The 24,163-nt window shown below is 37.2% G+C and overlaps 4 protein-coding genes and 1 pseudogene across 5 annotated transcripts in view; all 5 read left to right on the forward strand.

The window, feature by feature from the left end:
* Window positions 1–1,544, forward strand: part of LOC122079625 (vacuolar-sorting protein BRO1-like) — a 14,705-nt gene extending 13,161 nt beyond the window's left edge. For both annotated transcript variants that reach the window (XM_042646244.1, XM_042646243.1), the window contains exon 8: window positions 764–1,544. In XM_042646244.1, coding sequence (XP_042502178.1) covers window positions 764–1,276 — 513 coding nt within the window. In that variant the 3' untranslated portion in view covers window positions 1,277–1,544. The remainder of the gene's footprint in view (window positions 1–763) is intronic.
* Window positions 1,545–2,379: 835 nt separating this feature from the next.
* On the forward strand, window positions 2,380–4,712 carry LOC122080188 (annotated as a pseudogene).
* An 8,348-nt stretch (window positions 4,713–13,060) lies between these two features.
* Window positions 13,061–13,552, forward strand: LOC122079682. Its single transcript, XM_042646356.1, has one exon. It carries the CDS (start codon window positions 13,061–13,063, stop codon window positions 13,550–13,552), a length of 492 nt encoding a protein of 163 aa, XP_042502290.1.
* Window positions 13,553–20,191: 6,639 nt separating this feature from the next.
* LOC122079684 lies at window positions 20,192–20,734 on the forward strand. The gene has a single exon (XM_042646358.1). It carries the CDS (start codon window positions 20,192–20,194, stop codon window positions 20,732–20,734), a length of 543 nt encoding a protein of 180 aa, XP_042502292.1.
* A 1,427-nt stretch (window positions 20,735–22,161) lies between these two features.
* Window positions 22,162–24,163, forward strand: part of LOC122080060 (EEF1A lysine methyltransferase 2-like) — a 10,492-nt gene continuing 8,490 nt past the window's right edge. The window contains exons 1-2 of the mRNA XM_042646931.1: window positions 22,162–22,644; window positions 23,318–23,443. Coding sequence (XP_042502865.1) covers window positions 22,430–22,644; window positions 23,318–23,443 — 341 coding nt within the window. The 5' untranslated portion in view covers window positions 22,162–22,429. The remainder of the gene's footprint in view (window positions 22,645–23,317; window positions 23,444–24,163) is intronic.

Genomic DNA, 24,163 nt, shown 5'->3' on the forward strand with positions numbered 1-24,163 from the left:
TGGGGGGGTGTTGGAACCAAAGAGTACCTCTGCACTTGTTTATGGGATAAAAAAGGAGATGGCTGGCTTTGTGTTCTGCAAATACCACTGCTAAAAGAGCCATTGTTTTGGACATTGTGATTTCTAAAATTTGATTATAGACCTTCAAGAGGGCTTTTCATGGAGCTGCCCTCCCTGCTGATTCTGATGTGACTGTGAATACAGATACTGATATTTTTGCTTTTCCTTCTGTGCAAATTTCAACAAATCAATCTTACTTTGACATGCTGAAGAGTTTGTGAAGAAACTCATTCCTTCGTGAAATGTGATCCAAATTTAAAACTGAAAATGTTGGCATGCTGAAGAACTTGTAAGAAACTGGTTCCTTCATGAATTGTGGTCCAAAACAGAAAATGTTGGAGCTAATTTTCTCCGCATCTCACATGGAGCATAGTGAGTCCATTAATTCCCTGGACTGAATTACCTGCTTCTTTTGTTAAGTATTTGTTTAGTGGATGATTATCATTAGATTGTTTGGCCACTGCTTCACTTTATTGGTCCTGATGTTGCTCTGAAGGGTCCTAACAAAGCTAAAATAACCATGTAGGAATTTCCTAGGTTAAGTTTCGAGTAGACTGCAATATGTGATATATTTTTCTCATAGGTTTGTACTCAGAAACAGTAGAAAAGAGTAAAGAATGTATTCTGAGCATTGTTCTCGACAATCTGTTGATTTTGATGAATAAAAGGTGATTGATGAAAGACTTTTTTTATTGTTAATCAGGATGCTATTACCAATATAAAGCAGCAGTGCAGTGATTTTGTGATGACGAGAAACATCCAATGTCGAGAAATGATTGAAGACGTGCAAAGGCAAATGGCAGGTTTTAACTTTCAGGACAAGGGTCCCAGTGGCTATCCCAGTAATTACCCTTCAGTTGGGCAACTACACCAAACTCAGAGGACTACTGCTCCTCAGCAGCCAGATCCTCAGAGCTCGCCACATTCTTCCTGGCCTCAGAACCCTTACTACCACCAGGCAGAGCAGCCTCCAGTATCTGGATATGGTCATCCTCATATGCCATATTCTTCTCCGCAGCAGCAACTGCCTCCGTCCCATTACAATGTTCCAGCTGCCAGTAGTCCTTACCCATCTCAGCCTCAGCAACAACCCGTTGATTATGGGCAACCTGCTTATCCTGGTTGGCGAGGTCCATACTACAACACGCACTCGCAGCATCCTGGATCTTATCCTCCACCTCCTGGTTGGCGAGGTCCATACTACAAGCACCAATAGTGTAGCATTTGATTAGATTGTTTACTCTGTTACTTTTTCACTTATTTTTAGATTCCTCCTATCCCCAATTTTGCCATATCAGAGCCTTTATGGCCGACATGGCAATATCTATGTAGAATCTCAAGCTTCGTATGTACATGCTGCTGCACTACGGATCTAATATAATGCTGTATATAGATGTTTTAGAAATATTTTGTATTTTGCATTAGATTGATGTGGGTATTCCCTCTAAATTTTCCACATGTAAATTAAAGAAAATTTTCCCAAATTTTTTTCTTAGTCATGTAACCATGTTGCAGTTAGGTTTATACTTGCTTTCATTTCCATGCTGGTCATACCATAGTTTTGGGCACTATATCATAATTCTTCCTTTTTCAAAAGGGTCAAATGTGCTTCATTTTACAAATTATATATATATATATATAATTTTTTTTTCTAAGAATTAGTAACAATGATAGTTTGACTGGCTCAATACTTTTTTTTTTTTAGAAGCTCAATACTTTCTAAATCTAATAATTGTTTTGCTAAGGCAGCTAATACAGGTTCGATGGAACTCGACTTAATTAGTTGTAATCTCTCCTCTTTCGAGCAGTCTTCTTAATATATGTCCTTTCATTAAAAAAAATCCCTCTCCTCTCCTAAAGGCTCGAAACACTAAGGCCATCAACCCCTCTTCTCTTCCCTTCAATTGTCAACCCCCACCCCCCCCAAAAAAAAAAAAATATGACCATTCTATTCACAGCCCAAGGTATTTCAAGCTTGTAGCTCCACTGGTGGTGAAGGTTTCATTGGACAGACAAGAAGTGGAAACCAGGATCTGGCGTATGTTGAGGCTGGGGGGGGGGGGGGGGGGGGTAAGGAAGGAAATGCAACATAAAATGCAGTGGTTATCCCTTCTGGGATTTGCGAGTTACAGGCCAGAGATCCAAACTGTCGCCCCCTGAAAGCTGAAACCTTTTCCAAACTCTACATATCAACACACTCACTGCAGGTAATTACCCCACCCCATCTCACACCTTCCATGGGGTGTGGGCGAGAGGAACCTGATTCCTCAATTCCTCACGACACCCCCTCGGATGTTACTCGTGTCCCCCCCCTTCTCTCTCTCTCTCTCTCTCTCTCTCTCTCTCTCTCTCTCTCTCTATCTAGCTTTCTAATAGATATAAACCTGGAGATCGACTTGTGTTTTGAACGGCCAAGCCAAAAAATAGTTTATTTAAAAAATAGTGAAGAGATGGAAAAACTGGTGAGATCACTCATAATAATCACTATCTTGCAAGTTCTAACCTTGTTCAATATCTCCTCATCATCAATGGCATCTTCATACAATGTTGGGACAATTTTTTCGTTTGGAGACTCCATATTGACGCCGGAACCAATCATTTCATAAAGAACTGCAAAATGCAGGCCGATTTTCCACCTTATGGGTCGACTTTCTTCCACCATCCCACCGGAAGATTCACTAATGGCAGAACAGTGGTCGACTTCGTCTGTACGTAACCCATTAATTAGTTCATTTAACTTGAATTTTGATACATGAATAATGTGATCTTGCTATGCATGCAGCGGAGTACCTGGGCATCGATCTTCAGGAACCATATTTGCAGGTAGAGATGGAAGTCGTTAATGGTAGCCGGAGGTATTACCCTTCGAACGGAATCAACTTCGCTAGTGCCGGCAGCGGTGTCTTCCGGGAAACTAACAAAGAACTTGTAAGCTTCAGATTCAGACACTCTTTCAGGCCAGCCTTACCACCGATAACCCATTTTCTAGTCAATTAAGCCAATGTAGTTTAGTTTTTGGCAAGCTTGGTTGTTATCATTATAAAAGCTTTGGTTTTTGATTTGTTATGTTTGTCTCAAATTCTTGACCTGTCTTGAAGAATAATCCCTTCCGACATATTCTGATGGCGATCAGAATGAAAATTTTTTATGAGATCTGTAATAGTAGAGGGGTTGAGCCCAACACTGATCTCGTATCAGGGTGTGGGGCGTAGCCCTTGCGGTATGGTTTGACCTGTGACTTGGAGGAGTATATAATGTACTACTAAGCAAATATTGTAATTTAAAGGTTTTTCGTGTTAGGGTTTCTGCGTGAGTTTTCTTGCCATTGTTTTAGGTGTTCTTGAACGATCTCCATTGTAACCTCTTTTCTATATAGTGAATCATCTTCTTCTTCACTGTAGGACATAGCACACCACATCGGTGTGTGAATCTCGTTAAATCTTGATGTTGTGTGAATCTGTGTTTTGTTTTTCCCTTCATATTTATTGGTGTTTGCTTTAACGTGACTGTTCTCTGCTATGAGCGGGATGCAGGGGGTGATATCTATCCATGATCAACTAGAACAATTTGAGACAGTGATGAAGTCAAACAAAATGGATAAGAAACTTGTCCAAAAGTCTCTTTTCCTCTTTGAAGCTGGGTCGAATGACATCTTCAACTATTTTTCACCTCCTAAAACCCCATTGCTTAGTCCTGAAGCCTTTGCAAACGCCATGTTAGTGGAAGTAGAGCACTGGATCAATCGGACTTACTAGCTTGGGGCTCGCAGGTTTGGTATCATTCACTCGGTTGTGTTGGTTGTGTTCCAGCGAGAGCACTCTTTCCTGGTGCGCCTATAGATCAATGTGATGAGAAGATGAACCAGATGGCCATAAGATACACTTGGGCCTTGAAGGTTTTGTTAAGGACATGCCTCACAGATATCCTGGCACCCTGGTTGTATATGGAGCAGTTTATGACATAGTGCAACTGTTTGGTGGAAATCCCAAACGCTATGGTAAGATATGGAATTGTAGAGGTATACTCACATCGGTTATCTGGTACCTTGGATGTGTCTTGATATACCCTTAGGTCATTTTCATCAATGCTTTGAGATTTTGGATTGGACCCCAAGTGGTGTTTCTTGGTTTTTCACTTTATATAACATGGTATCGAAACCATGTCTATTTTCACATCCTTGGATGTGTCTTTGTGAATCATTAGGTCATCTCCACCTAATGCCTTAAAGTTTTGAATTGAACTCCTAAGTGGTATTTTCATTGAACAAGTTTTGGTTTGAGCTTTGCTATTTTTCATTGAACAGGTTTCTTCAACACATCTAGTGCTTGTTGTCGTGGTGGAACTCTTGGAGGAACTAAGCAATGTGGAAAAGATGGTTATAAACTCTGTGAGAACCCTAATGAGTTTTTGTTTTGGGATCAATTTCATCCATCAGAGCACACTTATGAGCTTCTCTCCATGGCCTTGTGGAAAGGTAAAAAATCAGAAATTAGGCCTTTTAGTCTGAAGACTCTGGCGAACATGACACTTGCCCTTCCTAAGCTGAAGTATCGAACAAGTAGTTTTGATAAACTTAATTAGTACCTTTTTAATTGTAACTTTCTTTGTTTTGTTAATTTGACCTATTTTGTTATCATGGCTTATTGACCTCTAGATCTTGTAGTCCCCTTCCCTTTAGTTTCTCTTCCTATTTCAGTAGTTGTGTTTTTCGAATGCAAAAATTGAAAATTCTATCATAATATTATGAGAAAAAGATTCACACAATGCTAGTGTGTGAATCAATCTACATGCCAAGACACATAAAAATGTGCCCCACATGTTTTCTCTCTCTCCTCTAATCCCTATTTACAGGATTCGTCTCCCATCCCTCTCATTGCCCGCAATCTGCATGCGATTAATATTGCAGGAACCCTCTAATATTATTATCAAATTAAGTTCATTTTTTTTTAATTAGGTAAATACATATTTATTCATAAAGACTTGCAAAACTCTCGTGGATAGACAACATTGATCTTAGATCCACGGATCGAAAATCACACATCATGGATAACGCCTCCTAGCTAGAGAATCAGTTATGCTGTTTAGTTCTCAGAATAAAGAAAAAATTATTACAAAAAACAAAAAGAAAAAAAAAGGAAGACTTTCAATATAAAATATCTGCCAAAATAGGCTTCAAGATTAGAGGGGCAAAGAGGGGCAGGGGGGAAATCGTCTCTAAGTTGATAATGTATGAAGAAGCTGAAAACTACGATGAATACTTCTTCCAATAGTCTCCTTCTCTGTGCTTGAAATAGTATATGTCATCCTTTCTTACCTTTCGATTACAATGCCCATCAATACCAGTACTACATTTATACTCATCTTTTCTGCATTGAAGATCTCAAAACTTCCATGCTTGCTCCCCCAATCCATATTGCACTAGAAAAGGGTTACTCCGAAGAGGTTGAGACCAAAGTTCCAACTAAACTCTTGGCCGAACCCAAGCAAATGCGAACCGAGATGATCTTCTTTGGATCTGCAAACGGCATTCAAACGATGAACTTCAAGGTATTCATGGTTCCTGCTATTGATGATGAAGAGGCTTCTGAGGAGTTGCAAATTAAGCTGGCTTGACTTCTTGGTTACTAAAGCCTCTCTGCTTCAAATACAAATTTGCAAGAGATTTAGATAAGGTGAAAGTTTTTCATGAAATCAATGGTTAATATGACTATAAATGTCAGCCTCCACTATTTATGAATGTTCGATAATACCACACTTTTATTTGTGCGAGATACCTTCTCTGCACCATCCGAACATCTTGGTCAAGAGTTTCTCCCTTCTTTCTTCACCATGAGTGTAAGAAAACTCGATCGGTCCATACAGATTCTGTCTCCCAAATCCTGTCCAAGAATATTATGATCTTGGGAAATAATTCTTTAGCCCGTTTTAAGAATAGGTATTATGATCTTAAAAAGATATATATAGGTGGATCTTAAAATTTTGTCATTTGACACTTAAGGTGGGGATACAAAATAAAAATAAAAACTATCATATTTCTACTCTCCACCTGGCAAAAGATCACTAGGGAAAATATAAGAGTACACACTCTTACTGTTGGGGTTTACAAAACTACCCAATACAATGTTTCTCTCTTAAACATGAATTTTTTTGACAGTTTTACCCCTGAACATTACCTTCTTCGATCACTATGTCCATCCCACCCAATATCGGAGAAGGGTAGGTGGAGGGAAGTAAGGGTAAAATTGGCAAGAAAGGTTAGGGGAACACTGTGTTGAGTAGTTTTGTCAATCCAAATCCAATATTGTGTATTTTAACGGGAAGTGGATAATTTAGAAATGAAAAACCCAATAATGTGTAATCTTGTAAGTTTCCCAAATATCTATTTGAAGATTCATTTCGGCTTTGTTTGGTTGCAAGGGGAATGCAAATTTTTTATGTAAAGTGGAATTTTTTTCCCAGAAAAAATAAATTTAGATGTTTGATTGCAAGGGAAATATATTTTACATGTGAAAAAAAAAATCACTTAACCATTAAAATTTTCCTTTTTATTTCCCCACCAAAATAGGAAGAAAAAAAAACCCTACTCTCAATATCTCTCTCCCACTCTCGCGACTCTCACCCCGCTCATGACTCTCAACGATCTCTCTCTCTCTTTCACGCGACTCAGTTGCGTTTGTTTTGACCAAAAGACTTTGGGTTTGAGCCAGATGGAGAATTACTGATCTGTTGGGTTTGTTTTGACCAAACTTTTGGAATGGGTCTTTCGGTCGTTATCACTTGTGATCCATTACGGTTTTCTTTGTGATAATCTTTTATATTATTTTAAATATTTATTTATGCTGCATTCATTTGATATATAAAATGAAATGGTTTATTTTGGTTAGTGATAGAACATAGTATCTAATGACATTTGGTTTGATTTGGTACAGACCTTGAATGACCTGATTTACATAGCCAATATAAATTTTGTGGAGCTGGGTGGGTTTTGTATCCCCCCCCCCCCCAAAATCTCTTTTGAGGAGTTTGGTTGGATTATTAATTTTTTAAGAATTTACATCTATTTTATATCAATTTTACATCCAACCAAACAACTATGGTAAATTAATTTCACTTCACTTCTGTTGCAACCAAACGACTCAAAAGGGAAAAAAAATCGGTTCACTTCCCTTCCCTTCCCTTCCCATTTCCTTTGCAACTAAACGTAGCCTTCGAAGTGTTGGGTCTCCTAGACGAAATATTTTAATCATAAATATTCATTGAAATGGCAAATGGTAGGAATGGTTAGGGTGAAAACCCAACCCCCCCCCCCCCTCATAATTTTTCAGTTTAAGATTGTTATTAGCATGGCTCATAAGTCTTTCCAAAAGGCATATATTCCACATGGCAAATCAAATGAGACCTAAATTTGTGGATGCATTAGACTAAATCATGTTTTTTAATTCAAGTTTCAATTCAAACGGAGTTCATCAAGTGGCAAAACAAAGCTTTGAAAATTTAAGGACTTGCATGGACATACATGGACCGTTGGAAAAACAATAAACCATAGACATTAGAAGATTTGGCCCGTGGATAATCCATAAATTGAGCAACTAATCAAATGGTTAGTTGGCCAAAACTAAATGCCAATGTGATTCAAAGTGGCTTCCTAAATGGTCCATGAGAATGAGTTTTTCCAATCATGTTACCCAGGAAAGTGCACAATGCAGGCTGATTTTCCACCTTACGGGTCGACTTTCTTCCACCATCCCACCGGACGATCCCGTCGACTTCCTCTGTATGAAACCCATTAATTAGTTTAATTAACTTGAATTTTGATACATGAATAATGTGATCAAGTAGACTTCGGTAATCAATTTTTTTTTTGTTTAATTTTGTTAGACATCCTTTGTCAGTGATTGAATGATGACACGGTCCATATGTGACACCACATCTCTCCTCATCTCTCTTTTCCTCCCTATTGTATGTGATCATGATGGGCCAGTGGCCTTAGGAAAACTCGGTCCATTTTGTTATGAGCACGGCTAGTTTTAGAAGTCTTTTTAAGACGACATATCACCCACATGGCGAAGATCTGATAAGGCCTAAATTATAGATGGAATAGACCATAAGATCCTGCTTAAATGTTCAACTTTTAGCCCAAAAGAAGTTTGCATGTGGCAAAACAAAGTTCTAAAAATTTAGGAACTACAGGAGTATGCATGAATATACATTGACCACTGAAAATACAGTAAGACAGGAACTTGGGAAGATTTGATTGAATTCAACTCTAAAATTTGACACGTGATGGATTATGATGATCAATTTAATCAAATGGTTAATTGGCCAAAACTAACTGCTTATGTGATTCCAAAATGACTGAATTCTCTTCACTATGGGAATTTCACCTTCATTGATATACCAAAATGGTAGGAATGGTTTTGGTGGAAGTTCTTTTAAGGTAAGGTCGTGCCAACTATTGGCCAGCTCACCAAGCCTAAAACAGTTTGACACATCTCAAAAGATGACCAACCCAGAAGAAGCTATGGAAGACGGTTTTCCATGTTGCTAGTATGGAGAGGAATTTGAATGCCACACCAATAGGTGTCATTAAAAGTTACCATCTATATCGGGGTCACATTTTTTTTAGAATAGGTGACCAAAAGAAAAATGATTATCATTGTCACAATGGACTGTTATTTTTTCAAATTTCACAACAGGCCTTTTCTGCCACACAGAAAAATGAAGCCAATTTCGACTGTTAAATAGAGAGGATAAGGTCTAGATGAGATACATGTCCATTTTAGAATCTAATTCAATCACATAACCTCTTTTTATTGGCACTCATCCAATATATGTCTATGTATAGATATAAGTACTCTAGATATTATTGTGCACTCCTCAATTATAAGTGAGAATTATATATGATTTAAATTAAAAAAATTATAAAAATGAATAAATGATATTTATTTTATGATCTTCAAAAATATCACCTTCCATTATTACATAGATAATCCATAAAAAAAAATAAAAGAAAACTGTACACTAGATGGTGGCATGCATTAATATTTTTACCACAAGCTATCTGTGTGTTTTTGGGTTACTCACGGGGCTTCTCTCCCCAGTGCTACCATAATATTGTTTTTGGTTTTTATTTGTTGTAGATTTTGAGTTCCTCTCCCCCCCCGCCCCCCCCTCTCTCCCTTTTAGAATAAGTTTCCCTCTTCAATAAATAGAATTAAATCTTAGTTTTTCGTTCATAACCCTGTTGATCTCCCAGTCCCCTTCCCTTTAGTCTTTCTTCCTATTTCAGTAATTGTGGTTTTGGAATGGAAAAGCGGACAACTCTATCATAATATTAAGGGAAAAATATTTGTACAAGGCCAATGCCAATGTGTAACTCAATTTACACATAAAAATGGGCCTCACATGTTCTCTCTCTCCTCAACCCCCTATTTATGGGATTGATCTCCCATTGCCTAAAATTTGCATCGGGCATGTAGCAAAGCATCTAATTTATTATCAAAATAATTTTTTTAGGTAAATGCATATTTATTCATAAAGATATGCAAAACTCTTGTGGACGAAAGACGATTTTATCATGGAACTCCGAATAAAAAATGGACCAAACTGTCATACACGTTAAGAATAGAGCCCTTATAGCTAAAGAGTCAGCTATGTTGCTTATCTCCTTTTGAATAAATAAGAAATTACAGGACATCACAAAATAATAATAATATTATTATTATTATTATTACATGACTCAAAGGAATTGACTTTAAATATAGAAAATCATCCAAAATGGGCTTCAAGATTAGAGGTGCCCGTATAGCTTTATCTACCTAAAAGGGGGAAGGAGGGAACCGTCTCTAAGTTGATAATGCATGAGGAAGTATCCTTAAACATACTACCATGAATGCTTCTTCCAATAGTCTCCATCTCTATGATTGTTGTAATATATGCCATCCTTTCTTACCTTTCGATAACAATGCCCATCAAAACTATTCCCACACTTATACTGCTCTTTTCTGGCATTAAAGATCTCAAAACTTCCATGCTTGCTTCCCCAATCCATATTGCACCAAAAAAGGGTTGTTGAGAAGAAGTTGACATCAAAATCCCAACTAAACTCTTGGCCGAACCCGAGCATATGCGAACCAAGATGATTGTCTTTGGATCTGCAAGCCACATTCAAATTCTCATTCTGACCCAAGTCGTTTATAACATACACATTGTATCCACCTCCTTGCACAAAATCTGATTCAGACAAAACCAATGTGAAGGCTAGAACAAGGATGAACTTGAATTTCAAGGTAATCATGTTTTTTTCTGTTGATGATGAAGAGGCTTCTGATGTGGAGAAAGATGGCTTGACTTGTTTCTGCTTTAAATAAATTTGCAAGAGATTTGGATAAGGTGAAAAATTTCCATGAAATTAATGGTCAAGATGACTATAAATGTCAGCCTCCCTTATTTATGAATGTTCGATAATACCGCACCCCCACTAGTGCGTAATGCTTTCTCTGTACCATTCGAACCTCTCAATCAAGGGATTTTCCCTTCTTCCTTGACCATGGGTGTGAGAAAATACCATTCGAACCTCACAGTCAAGGGATTTTCCCTTCTCCCTTGACCATGGGTGTGAGAAAACTCGCTCCATACTAATAATATCAAATATGAATCTGCCCCAAGTCTTGTCTAAGAATATTATGATATTGTGAAATGATTCTTTAGCCCATCTAAAAATTCTTGGTCGATCTTAAATATTTTCCACTTGGCAGCTCAGGTGGAATCAGAAAAAACTACCATGTTACTCTTCCACCTGGCAAAAGATCTATTTGAAGATTCATTTCAATGTGGACCTCTTAGACGAAATGTTTTTTCCACAATATTCATTGAAATGCAAAAAATTGTAGGAATGATCAGACCGAAATTTGTGGATGCAATTGACTCCAATATCATGCTTGCATTCAAGTTGCAACTCAAACAAAATTCGTCAAGTGACAAAACAAAGCTTCAAAAAATTTTTTTTTTCTGGGGTAGAATTGATGAAGGGTACATATACATGGACCGCTGAAAAATACAACAAAACATGACATGAGAAGATTTCACACATGACTAATCTATAAACTGAGTAATTAATCAAATGGCTAGTTGGCCAAAACTAATTGCCTATGTGATTCAAAATAGCTTCCTAAATGGGTCCATGAGAATGAGTTTTTCCAAACGTGTTGCCCAGGAAGTTTGGTGGGTTGGAGGGGAAATGCATACACAAGCCAAGCCCCAACATTTGATAATCAGGTAGCTGGCCAAAACCCATTAACAAACCTTTTCTTACCCAGCAGGCTGGGTTCAAGTGGGATGAGGATTGCCATACAAAAGTTGATGGGTTAGCTTAAATTTCTTCATACAATTATGCATTCTTATAGGAATCCATTTTTTGAAAGATCCTGCTTTCATATTTTGATGAATTATTCGAAATCCTTACAATCACAATAAAACATATGTATAAAAGAATTTTGTTCAGATGTGATTATGAATGAAAGAGGAAGACATCAACAGGATCAAGTTGTCATGCTCACCATAAATTTTATTTCTCCTTATAAAAAATACAAAAAAAAAAAAAAAAAAAAAAAAATTCCGTGCGACACTAGAGTGTAGATTCCATTGATCCCATGTCCCCTCACATTCTCTGTAATGGGGGTTCGGATCAGTTGCTCCACCTGATTGTACAAGTTAGCATTCAACACCTATCATTTTTGCTTGCAATATACCACTCCTCACCTTTATAATGACAGAAAATGAGATAGGTATTAGATGTTGACTTGTACAATCAGGTGATCATATGAACAACGGATCCAATCTCCTGTAATGAACCCAACACTCTCTCTCTCTCCACATTAAATGGCCCCTTTATAAGAACCATTTATTGTGATGCCCATTGGTAAAAAATATACTATTGCGTATTGGTGGTTGATTAGATGATTTGCCAAAGCTAAAATATTGTCAAGTCCTCAATGAATGGCTCTTGATGATGTACCAAGATTATGTTGAGTCTGCTAACCAACAATCTAACAACCACTATTCTCTTTTCTTGCAATTCTTGTCCTTACCTTCAATTTATTCTCTTCTCTTCTTAAGATGAACATAACATATTCATTAATCCAGCCCTTAACTTCCAAAAGCTAAATCCATCACAATAAATTAGCCAATAATCTCAGAAGTTAATAATTGAATTAGGCTAGCTAAATGGAAGATTCTTCATAAACAAGCAATATTAAGTTCTCTTGGAAGTTACAACCACTAGTATGCAACCATATCTCCAATGTTATAACAGGGGCAATGATACTGTGAGTACCAATATAAAGAACAGATCTACAATCTCTCTAATCCAAGGGTGATTTGATTTCAAGTTAAAGCCAAGATATCAAGCTAATATTTGAAAGAGACCCTCCACCTAGAGATCAAGATCTGGCTGGGTTTTGGACCAAGTGAGAAGCTACTCTTACATATTTGAAAAGAAGTTGAATGTGGGACCCATTTAACCGATCGATTCGCTTTTTTTTTCTTGTCAGAAAGCACAAAATTAGGGTTAGGTGACCCACGAAAACTGAAACATGAATCATTTCTTGTAGAAAATCCTCGTTTCCATGTCTTATCATTTGGTTGGCCGTGTCCTCAAGTGAACTATACTACAATGTCTAAACCTTCGTCCATGCCTCACCATGTGCTTCCCTTACTAAAATAATACACAACCCGGCCACATTGAATGGGACACCTCCTTCCTCTCTCTCTCTCTCTCTCTCTCTCTCAAATTTCACTTGTAACCTTCTACAAACTCCTACATCACCATCAATCCAGAGTTTCATAGTAGTACCCATTTCACTACTCTTTCTCTCTCACAAATCCAGTCATCACCTTCTATATACTCATATATATCAGCATCAATTCAGAGTTTCAACTAGTACCCATTTCATTTCTCTCTCTCTCTCTCTCTCTCTCTCTCTCTCTCCAACACAAAATCATGGGGAATAGCACATCTTGTGCTCCTACAATTATCTCAGGTGGAGCAGTAAAGGTCTTGTTCAGTGATGGGAGACTGGAGGTGTACACAAGACCTATCAAGGCAGCTGAGCTGATGCTAGAGAACCCAAGGCAATTCGTGTGCAACTCTAACGATCTCAAGGTGGGTCACAGGATTCTAGGCCTCGCAGCCGATGAAGAACTGGAAAAGCGACAGCTCTACTTCATTCTTCCCATGGATTTGCTCTACTCGGTGCTTACTAATGAGGAGTTATTATCTATCTCATACAAAGCTTCCAGAGCAGTGAAGCATGGAAGCTCCAACAACATTGGAAGGATATTTCCTGTTTTGGGTGACTTTTGTATCTTCCCTTCAGAAGTCAAGACATTAGAGTCACCAGAGAGAAAGCCACAGCCCACAAAAAGATACTCCAGAGAGAGATCATGGAAGCCTGCGTTGGATACCATACTCGAAACTCCAATTTGGGTCTGACTGAAGATGAAGGTACTAGGATTACTAGCTTTGTTCTTAAGAGAACCCAAATCAGTTTCAGGTTTCAAATGAAAAATTGTAGGACAGATGTCAAAATTTCTATTTGTTTTTGAGAATTTCGGTGTAGTTTTGAGGCTACCCAGATTCAGGTTGAACCCTTGACCTCAAATGTCTAATAAAGAATCCTTTCCCATGTTATGGCCTTTATTTGTTTTTTCATTCAATTCCTGATGTAGGCACGTAGGTAGTAGTAGTTTTGAGTCTTTTGACCTTGGATAGGAGTTTATGGGACGGGCATGGGCTGGTAGTGATTTTGGGCCAGGATGACAAAAGCCCATTTGGATTTCCAACTTCTTTTTTTTTTTTTCATTAGCTATGGAATGGATTCAGATAGTTTCTAACCGATTATTTGAATACGGATTCCTCTAAATGGATATAAGCACATTTGAAATACGAAATTTCAACTATTTATTTACATCCTTATATAATCAAGAAAATAGGTTCACGAAATATTATCCAATCATTTATTTGTTATGATTTTGTGAGTCAAAATACAATTAGGGCAAATGTGTACATTAATAAAAAAAAAAATCAAAACTAACGTTAAATGAAGACCCATGTTTAAGTGGGGAAAATAAAGTAATCCTCACCCTACCATCATTAAGCCCAAGGGGCGCTAGTGGTGGTAGTCTAGGAGGAGCTGGAAGTGTGGCACAACAATGGGAAAGGAGAAGGAAATGAGCATAGGGTTGGAGGAAAAAGGAGAAAAAGGAAGAGGATAGAGGGGGGATGGAGGAGGTAATAGGTGGAGGCAGAGGAGGGGAAGGAGATAGTGGAGGCGGAAGTGGTGGAGGTTATGGATATGAGGATTGGGAGGAGCTTATAGAGAGTGACACAGACATCTCCATGAAATTTAACTGCCAACTTACCTGCAATGCGCTTTGGGAGGGGGGGGGGAGTGTCATGTGGATATATAGGGGATGTTATGAGGAGGGAGAGACATAAAAGCCGCACAACTTACAAGCCTTTCTGATGATTGGATTAAATAGATTATAGCAATTAATCATAGACACTTATAAATAAATGGGAGAGGGATCAACACACTGTCTCCTTATATTGGCATCATATGTACCAAGAGGAGAAAAATAGTTACAATGGGTATCAATTTATATATATGAGAGTTCACGTCATTAAATGAGGAGAGATGAGAGAAAACCTACGATGGGGCATATCTCCCTCAATAAGAATGCTACATATTTTTAACAAGCCTTAACAGAAGAGCTGTTAAGCAATTTATTGAGTGTCAATTGTAAGAAATAAATCAATCCGACTCAAATCAGATATTAGGAACATATCAAAAACTTTATGGGAAAAAAATAAAAAAACCTAGAACACTTGAATAAGGAACAAAAATGTGAAAAGAAAACACATCCCTTTTAACTACTTGAACCAAGAATGTTTTGGCAATAACTCTTCTATCAACGGCCAACGGTCTCTAACAATAAGCAGGCTTTTGTTTTCCCTATTTTTTATTTTTTATGAGGGTCCATAACTATATAGGATGGTGTCTCAATAAGGGGGTTAGTGGTGACATCCTTAGAGGACAGGCAAAGATGAGGGTGTGTAAAGATGGAGATGAAATGCAAAGAGGGCAACAGTAGGAATTAGCACTACTACAAATGCGTGAAAAGCATTCAAACTCAAGACCAAGGCCAAGGCCCTGGCCTCCTAGAACGAGATCGACACAGCTCAACCAACTGATTTAACTCTGTTGTCCACAATAGACATGCTTCTTGGAACCTTCTCACTTCTTATCATTACTTTCTTTGATTTTCTTCTTGTCTTTTCTTTCTATTTTAAAGCATGCATGTGGGCCTTGAGATTAGTGGCATAAGAAGCTTGAAACCGTTGGTGAACCTTCGCTAATACCTTAAATTAGTTAAGAACTAAACTTTAAAAGAAAAAGACACAGTTTATGACATACATTTTCACCTTCGTAACTTGACTCTTACTCAAACCTCTGACTAGATTATATAGGATCAAAATCCTCTGTTTTTCTCATCCCTATTTTTCCTTGTTTTGCTACCTGCAGAACAAGACACGTGGACAACTTTAAGATCAACGATCAAGGTTGGATGAGGATTATTACATCCGGTGCGTTGGTCTTAAAGTTGTCCACATGTCGTGTTCTGCAGGTAACAAAACAAGGAAAAACAGGAATGAGAAAAACAGAGGATTATTTTCCGATTATATATGGATTCATCTGAATCTTATCCTGATTAGGAATTGAGCCCCCAATCAGGTGTTAAGCTATTATCCTTAGATGGCAGCTCCTCATCATATTTTCCCATCCAATATTGTCAAACCAGTAGTGATGGTAATGGGGAGACGTGGTCCCAAGGATCAACCAAGGTCCATTGCAATTACACTATACTGATTGACAACCTTAGGTAAGTTTTTTTTTTTTTTTTCAAAAGAAACACCCATAGGTAAGTTGATCTGTATGGCGTATGCAATATGCAAAGGGTACTTGTCCTCGTCACCAGGGTGGGTAAGTTCGTATACCAAGCGGTACTTGGCGTTAGTATAATGGTTACATATTTTCTAGCCTTTTTTGTTTTACAAGCAAACCCCTTCATGAGGTAGAATTTTATTCATCTCCAAGGGGCCAAAAACTTTATACATAAGAGCTCTTCCGGAAATTAATTAGGAGACTAAAACCCCAACCTTAGTAGTCCTTAATGCCATGAATGCTCTTTCTTTTTATATAAATTATCATTTTATAATTAGAGAAAAAGAACTTGCCAGTCCAGCACTGGAAACACCCAAACTGTGCATAATGCAAAAAAACCACACAACCCCGTGCTGAATATACTCCTGCACACCCTTCTATTGGTCTGCTGGTCTAAGTGTTTCCTAATCTAGACTAGCAAAGTTCTCTCAACGAATTAGCTAGTTATTATACGTAAATATGCATTTTCCCCCTATTTCAGTCTTATGTTACCATTATAGTAATGAATAAAAATAATTATTATGTATTTATTTATATTTATCCGTATCTTTCACATGGTAACCTACGAAGAAGCTCGATCCTTAGCTGTTCAATTCTCTTAATCAAAAAAGGGTTGTGGATTATGATTCATGCGCAATGCTTCAGATTTCCATCTTTAAGTGACAATGATCTAAAAACTCAATGATTCTAAGCAATATTGATCATGGCCAATTTCGATCTGAATTGACTGATACGATCAATTCAATTCCGATGTTTGAAATAGTGTATGATTAGATCGGAATCGATTAGATCTAATTCTAATTCCGATCAATTTATACTGTTGTTACTGAATTGGAATTGTCAAAGACTGATCCATTGCCAACCTTAATCAGTAAAGATGGATGATTTTTTTTTTTTTTTGGGTACAAAGATGGATGAATTGGTGGATCACATAATAGGAATAATACACGTGTTCATAATTTACCCACACCCCCCCCCCCCCCAAAAAAAAAAAAGAAGAAAACACTTGCTTTCATAAGGGAAGGGAAGAAAACAGGTCTTTTTAAGTCGTTACTCAATTAAAGGATGATGATTAAGATAAAAAAATCTTTTTGTAGAGAACAATGAAAATGTATGGGATATTGTGAGTCATGTCAAAGAGTTAAAAGGGATAGAGTGGAAGCAAAATCATGGAGCAATATGTATTATATAAAGATGTTATGATATAAAGGTTATAGCTAAGATGATTAAGAGGAATTAATAATGAGAAAGGGCTGGAGGAAGCTAACTCACATAAGTCACATATGGTGTGGAAAGTCAGAAAATGGGAAAGATAAATGATGGTTGTGCCCTTACCACCATATGCGGCAATTGACCCACCCACTGACCCCCACCCATAAAGCAGTCGTTGTGCCCTTCCTACTGGAAATGATGCTGACTGCCGCAAGACATGAGATTTTTTTGATAGTGGAAATTGAAAGAGAGAACTACATGTTGCCCCTTTATATTTACGGCTTTAGAGAATCAATGTAAAGACATGAGATTTTTTTGATAGTGGAACTTGAAAGAGAGAGATTTACATGTTGCCCCTTTATATTTACAATTTTAGAGAATCAATGTCAGATTGTTCCTATCAACTTATTTGTATTACGATTAACCGTAATCAATACAGATTGGTCAATATGATACAAATGTGATGTTTTTTGGGTTTTATTTTTTATTTTTTATTTTTTATTTTTATTTTTGGGTTTTTTTTTTTTTAATGAAAATACTGTTTTGGTATGGAATCAATACTGACACAGTCGAAATCAATATCAATATCAACACCAATCTATAATCCATGCTTATATTGTGTTAAATTAATAGTGAGAATGCAAACTTTATTTTCTTATGTAAGTCAAGAGTTAAAGTAAGTAAGATAACTACCTTTTAGGACCAACAATAGTAGCTCTACAACACATCCTTTGGGGGTTAGGGTTGCTAGTCTTAAAATTTCTTAAAAATTCCCATCCTTCCTCCTTATGTAGTTCAAATTCGAGCAAAACCTTCAAGTCATTCAATTGAGTCAACTCAGGTGCACATTACCTTACCATATGGGCAAGTGATTGTGTGATGCAATGGCCTATGTATGTGCATTAGGTGAACAATTTAGTCCAATAATCGAGTATAGTTGTAAAAATGTTCCATTAAGCAAGTTGTGTCTATTGTAAGATCAGCCCTAGAAGTCACATGCTTCTATGATTGGCTCCATGGTCACCATCTACTTAAGGACTATGGTATTAAATAGCAAACAATTGTTCAAAAAACTTGTAGTTATAGGCATAGTGATAGTAATGATTACTATCACCCACTAACTCAATAATTATATGAAGATGTTAACTAATAACTACATTAAAGCATTGTTTAAATATTGGGTTTTAGCATAAATATTGTAGTCACTTTCAGAGCATCTTTAATCACAAGTTGATTTATTTTTGGGAAAAAAAATGTCAAACAAAAATGGGTTTAACTTATGCAGAAAATCAACATAAAAAATATAAGTCTTTTGGTGAAAGCTATAAAGATCCATATTTTTTCCTATATGACAATAATTATATTCAATTTTTATATGTGTTGTTTCTCATGATGAGCGTGTCTAGAAAATAGGTGGAAGAATGGTTATTTGTTACAGTGGATACATAGAATAAGGCTGAAACTATATGGACAAGTATATCCTAAGGTACCTAGCTCACATGTCAAGTTTCATACCAAATAAGTAAGCTATGTCACAAACTAAAACATTATAATTTAATGATTATCAAAAGGATGGACGATTATTTAAGGATGCACGAACATACGCAGGAGGTTAATGTTCAAATTTTAGGATAGTTCTATTGAGTCATTGAATTGAATATTAACACATAAATTAATGAGAATTTGAATAGCGTGTCAATTACGTTTGTGGGATGTAGTTATTAATAATTAGAATGATGTTTATCACCCAAATTAACAACATGCCTTCTAAAACAAGTTGAGTAGTTGGTACTTTAGGTGTGGTCTAAATTTTGGTGAGAACTATGCCCCATTCTCCCCAACTTTTGTGTCAATAACTAACAAAAGAAAATGATTTAAAGAAAAGTCGTCTTTCGACAATTTTGCACAATTGAAAATACTAAAAAATATATATAACATAAGTGGACCATACGATTGAATTAGGGTCCCAAATTTAACATGTGACTAATATTACTTCAATTTGTTGCAAGAAAAATTAAAAGAAGTGGAAGTATGCAACCAAAAAAAGCCTACATGGTTACCTCCCCCATTCAAAGACTAGCACACTATGTGGTAGAAATCCAATATTGGTAGGGGTGTTAAAAATGATATCGAATTAGTTGAAATGACTGAAATCAATCCGACCAAACCAAAACTGATTGGATCAAACCCTTATCAGTTAAGCCGAATCGACGGTTTGACACCCTTAGTTACATGAATTGCATTCCCCATATACATCACCAAACTTGCAACCATTTTGCCCCTAATATATTTTCATGAGAATAAAATAAAAATTAAGAAAAATAAAAATTATTTTCTAATAGTTAAATAAAATATTTCATGATCTGACAGTTATTAACTACTAACTGGTGGACAATCTCTCTCAAAATGAAATGAAAGCCTTTCTTAGAAACGCTACAAAGGGGGCGGGGAAGGCCTCGTTGGTTGGCCATGGTCCTTAGCCGGGACGAGGGAGTCTGAGAACAAACGCAATATGGTAGGCCTCAAGAGGCCCACACGGATTGACAGCGAAATACTGCTAAACAGATCAAAAGTTCAAACCCCTCACATTTCCTTTCCTCGATTATATATTTTTCTTCCTTGCTTCTGCCTTACTCCCTTTACCTACCAATTCCCTATCCTCAAATCTAGACGCGGATCCACCCAGGACCGCACCACCTCCACCATGTCAAACACTCAAACTAACACAACTGGCTCGAATCTCCCATCTTCCATGGGCCCGGCGGCACAATCTCCATCCACCCATCCCATATTTATAATGTCTCCCCCAAACACAATTCCCCAAAACTCAAACTCACAACATTTAAACCAGTTTGGTTCGTTCAGTCTTTATCTCAAACACTTGGTCTGCAATTTCTTCTTCTCGTCCGTCTGTAATGGGCAACTACATCTCGTGCACTCTATCTACAATTCCAGGCAACAAACACTCCAGATGGGCTAAGGTAATTCTACCCAGCGGCGAAATCCGGCAATTCGACGGACCTATCAACGCTGCCGAGCTCATGTTCGACAACCCAAACCACTTCCTCGTTACTTCGAGATCGCTGCAGATTGGCCGTAGATTCTCTGCGCTCAACGCTGATGAGGAATTAGAGATGGGTAACGTCTACGTTTTGTTCCCCATGAAGAGACTGAATTCCTTTATCACTGCGGTCGACGTGGGAGGGCTATTGATGACCGCCAGACGAGCTTCCGGTGGGAAATCCAGGATCTTGTCTGAGTCCGGTGGAAAGAGGATCACGCCGGTTGTTAATAATTTGCAGGGAAGTGAAGAAGCGTTTCCAAGATTGAAATTGGATGATGTTGAAGACTTCTCTGTCTCGGAATTCAAGCAAAGATTGTCAGTGTCTAGATCGAAAAAGCCTTTATTAGAGACCATAACAGAGGAGCCCTTGCGTGCTCCTGCTAGGTGTAGGTGATCGACTTGTCTAAACTCTAAAGTGATGTCTCCTGTTTTAGAAGATGGGAGAATAATTTTTTGGTGTGATACAGTGATTAATCGCTGTTTACTTGATTTTTATACCAGAGATAGAGAAATGATTGTATTCTTTTGGAAGAAGAATTTGCAAAAGCTACTTGTTCTTATAAATATATGCTTCAGAAAGTTCTAACTTTTTACTAATTAGGGATCTATATACTCATCCAAATGCATTATTTGCATAATTACTCATCTCTTGAACCAAAATAGAATTTGATCATTTTGGATTGTCAAGTAACCTGTCAAATTCTTGCGTCCCTTTCTTAATTTCCTTTGCTTATTATGGAAATCAATTTTTTTTTAGCCTTTGAATAGGTTATGAACCAAATATCATTACTGAAACTAGGCTGTTTTTTTTTTCTCTCTCTCTTTTTTTTTTTTTTTTAAAGGAGGTAAAGAAACAAGAATTATTGGGTTGTACTAGTTCTGGTTCTGAATGATTCATTTTTTCACCTTTTGATGCATGAATTAGGGACTAAGTTTCTCTACACGACTCGTATCAGAAAAATGTTTTTCCCTGCGACTGCATAGGTAGTTTTATGGTCCCATAACAGTCATATCCCGATTGATCCACGTTAATTTCACAAGTAAATTGATATGGGTTGATATGATCTTGGGTTTTTTCACTTTATAGACTGATTTTATGGGGTTGAATTCTTCTAGGTCCATATTAGTGATATCAGAGCAATCGATCTTCGGCCCAAACTAGCCGTGGAAAGAACGACTTGGCACCAGAGTGAGAGCCACTAAGAAAATACTACTTGTGATCAAATAAAAACCATGGAGTATAGTGGAAACTGCTTAAAAAAGACTATTTGATCTAGAGGTTATCTGATCTTGAGTGTGCTGCCATGGACATTGGGTTCGAAAGTGTGATGACATGTTACAATCCCACATTTGTTTCAAAAGTAAATTAATGTGAATTGTTATGGCCTTGAGTTCCCTCACCTTGTAAGCCGATTATGAGGTTGAATTCTATTAGATCAATGTAAAATTGTCACATTATTGAAATTCTATTGCGAAATAATGTTTTGTTCCGATTTGAGTAACGCACAAAATCATTTACAAATACACAAAATTATATACTTGTATAGAATTGTATATAACACAAAAACGTATGTATATATATATATATATATATATTTTTTTTTTTATTGGTAAAACGTATGTATATGAACATATAGCAAAGAAATAATACAAGGACATACACAAAGAGACAAAATTTAAGTTGTTCAACAAGACCACCCATGTATAAGGACTGCTTATATTTAGAGGGGATTCAATCATCCATATCCCATCTAGCGGCTGGGCTGCCCATAGAGAGAGAGAGAGGGGTATTATTGTATTTTCGTATCAGTTTAGTCTCTGATAAGTGGGTGATAGTTGATCAATTAACAGAGGAAGAAACCAGAAAACCAGGCCATGAATAAAGTACATGGCTTTTCAACTGATCCAAAATCCTCGAAGTGCGCATGCTCGTTAACTTCCATCGCTGTTAGTCAATCCTTATTGCGGACATTCTTTCGCGTCTCTGTTTTCCAACTATCTAAGCTTTCCATCCTTTTCCTAGGATTCTTCTCTACTGCTTCTCTCTCATTTTAGGGTTTTGCTTCACTTTCTCACTGTTATTACAACTATGGCCGGAATCCGATGGCCCCCAGAAGATGCGGAAATTTCGCATACGCGAGTAACGACCACGGCCGACCTCATCTCTGATGATGATCGATCTGTTGCCGCCGATTCGTGGTCCATAAAGAGCGATTATGGAAGCACTTTGGATGACGAGCAGCGACACGTCGATGCCTGTGATGCGCTTTCCACAGGCACCTTCCGTGCAGCATCAGATTACAGGTACCAAATTTTCTGCTTCTGTTTCCTTATTGTTATAATTACTGCTAGTTATACTACTACTATTGCTACTACTACTACTACTTCTTTGTTTCGCTTGTGAAGTTTTCATTTGTTGACATTGGAGTAATGATATGTGAATATCTGATGCATTAAAGTAGTGATATGTTCCTTGTTGGATGTAATCTGCTTCTTCGATGTGTTTGGATGTTGGATCTCACTGTGATCTATCATTTGTGATGGGAAGACTTTGTTTGAAAATGTGGTCCTGCCTTTTTTTTAAACCTTAGAAAAGAGTTTGAAGGTTAGTAGACTTTCTTAGTTTCTTGAAGAACCATATTATTTTAAAGCTTGGATTCTCTCTTGTATTCCATTTCATAGATACCTTCTCACATCACTTGTTCAATTTCGAAAAATGCCAGTCTACAATTTGTGAGGATTCAGGGCAGTAACAGAAACTGAGTTGAAAGTGCTAAAAATTTTGACTTATCATCTGATTCCCAATTGTTAATCTTATGTTCCTGGTTTTTTTCATTCTTTAAACGGTATTCCTATGGTTATGGCAGTGATAGCATTTTGTGTCAATGATCTATGGCTTTTGTGGAGGTAACATTTTGGTTCAAATGATAGCTTGACGGGTGATATTAAGACCATCATGTTTATATTGTGGGAGCAGTTCGGACAAGGAAGCTCCAGATGCTGAAGTGGAGCCGTCAATGTTGGGTCTGCAAAGCTATTGGGATGCCACATATGCAGATGAATTGGCAAATTTTCACGAACATGGCCATGCCGGTGAAATTTGGTGAGTTCTGCTCTTGAACATTCCAGAGGTCGTTCAGTTCAGTGGCAGAAATATTCCAAGTTATTTTATCTTACTCTTTTGGATTAAGTACAAATAACTTTTTCCCTTTTCATTGAAAAAGGAGAAGAAGAGAAAGTACAAACCCTGTTTTATCTTACTATTGTGTATGAACTTTTTACTTTATTGATTCATTCTTTTGCTATCCTTTGAATATCCAAATTTTATCAGAATCGAGAAGAGAAAGATACACTTTTGAATAAAGAGCTACTCTCTCCTTTTCTCTCTCCTATATGTTACGCTACATATATCTTTGTCTTGCTGATGTTTCCCTTGTCTTCGTCTATGTTGTTCTTACTCTCTTTTAGATGATAGAAACAGGATACATGTTTATTGGAGAGGATTGAAAGGATTTATCTAATGTCTTTGCAATGCAACTGGTCCTCCTTGTCACATATACAGACTTCGACTAGAATTCATTTTCATTCAATTGATTTTTATGTCTATCATCCGCTGTGGTCTGCTGTTTGCATATGATTTATTGGTAAATCTAAAATATAATTAGAAGGACTAGATTTTAACAGGGGGGTTAAGGTTTTTTTATTTCATTCCTTGTTGTATCGTTTTGTATATTGTATTCTGTTTATCTGTTCTATCTCAAATGAAATTGACCATTATGTCCTCTGTTAGAATACTCCCCCTTCCTCCCCCCCCCCACCCCCC

The sequence above is a fragment of the Macadamia integrifolia genome, chromosome 5 (genome assembly GCF_013358625.1).
Source record: "Macadamia integrifolia cultivar HAES 741 chromosome 5, SCU_Mint_v3, whole genome shotgun sequence".
Classification (NCBI taxonomy): Eukaryota; Viridiplantae; Streptophyta; class Magnoliopsida; order Proteales; family Proteaceae; genus Macadamia; species Macadamia integrifolia.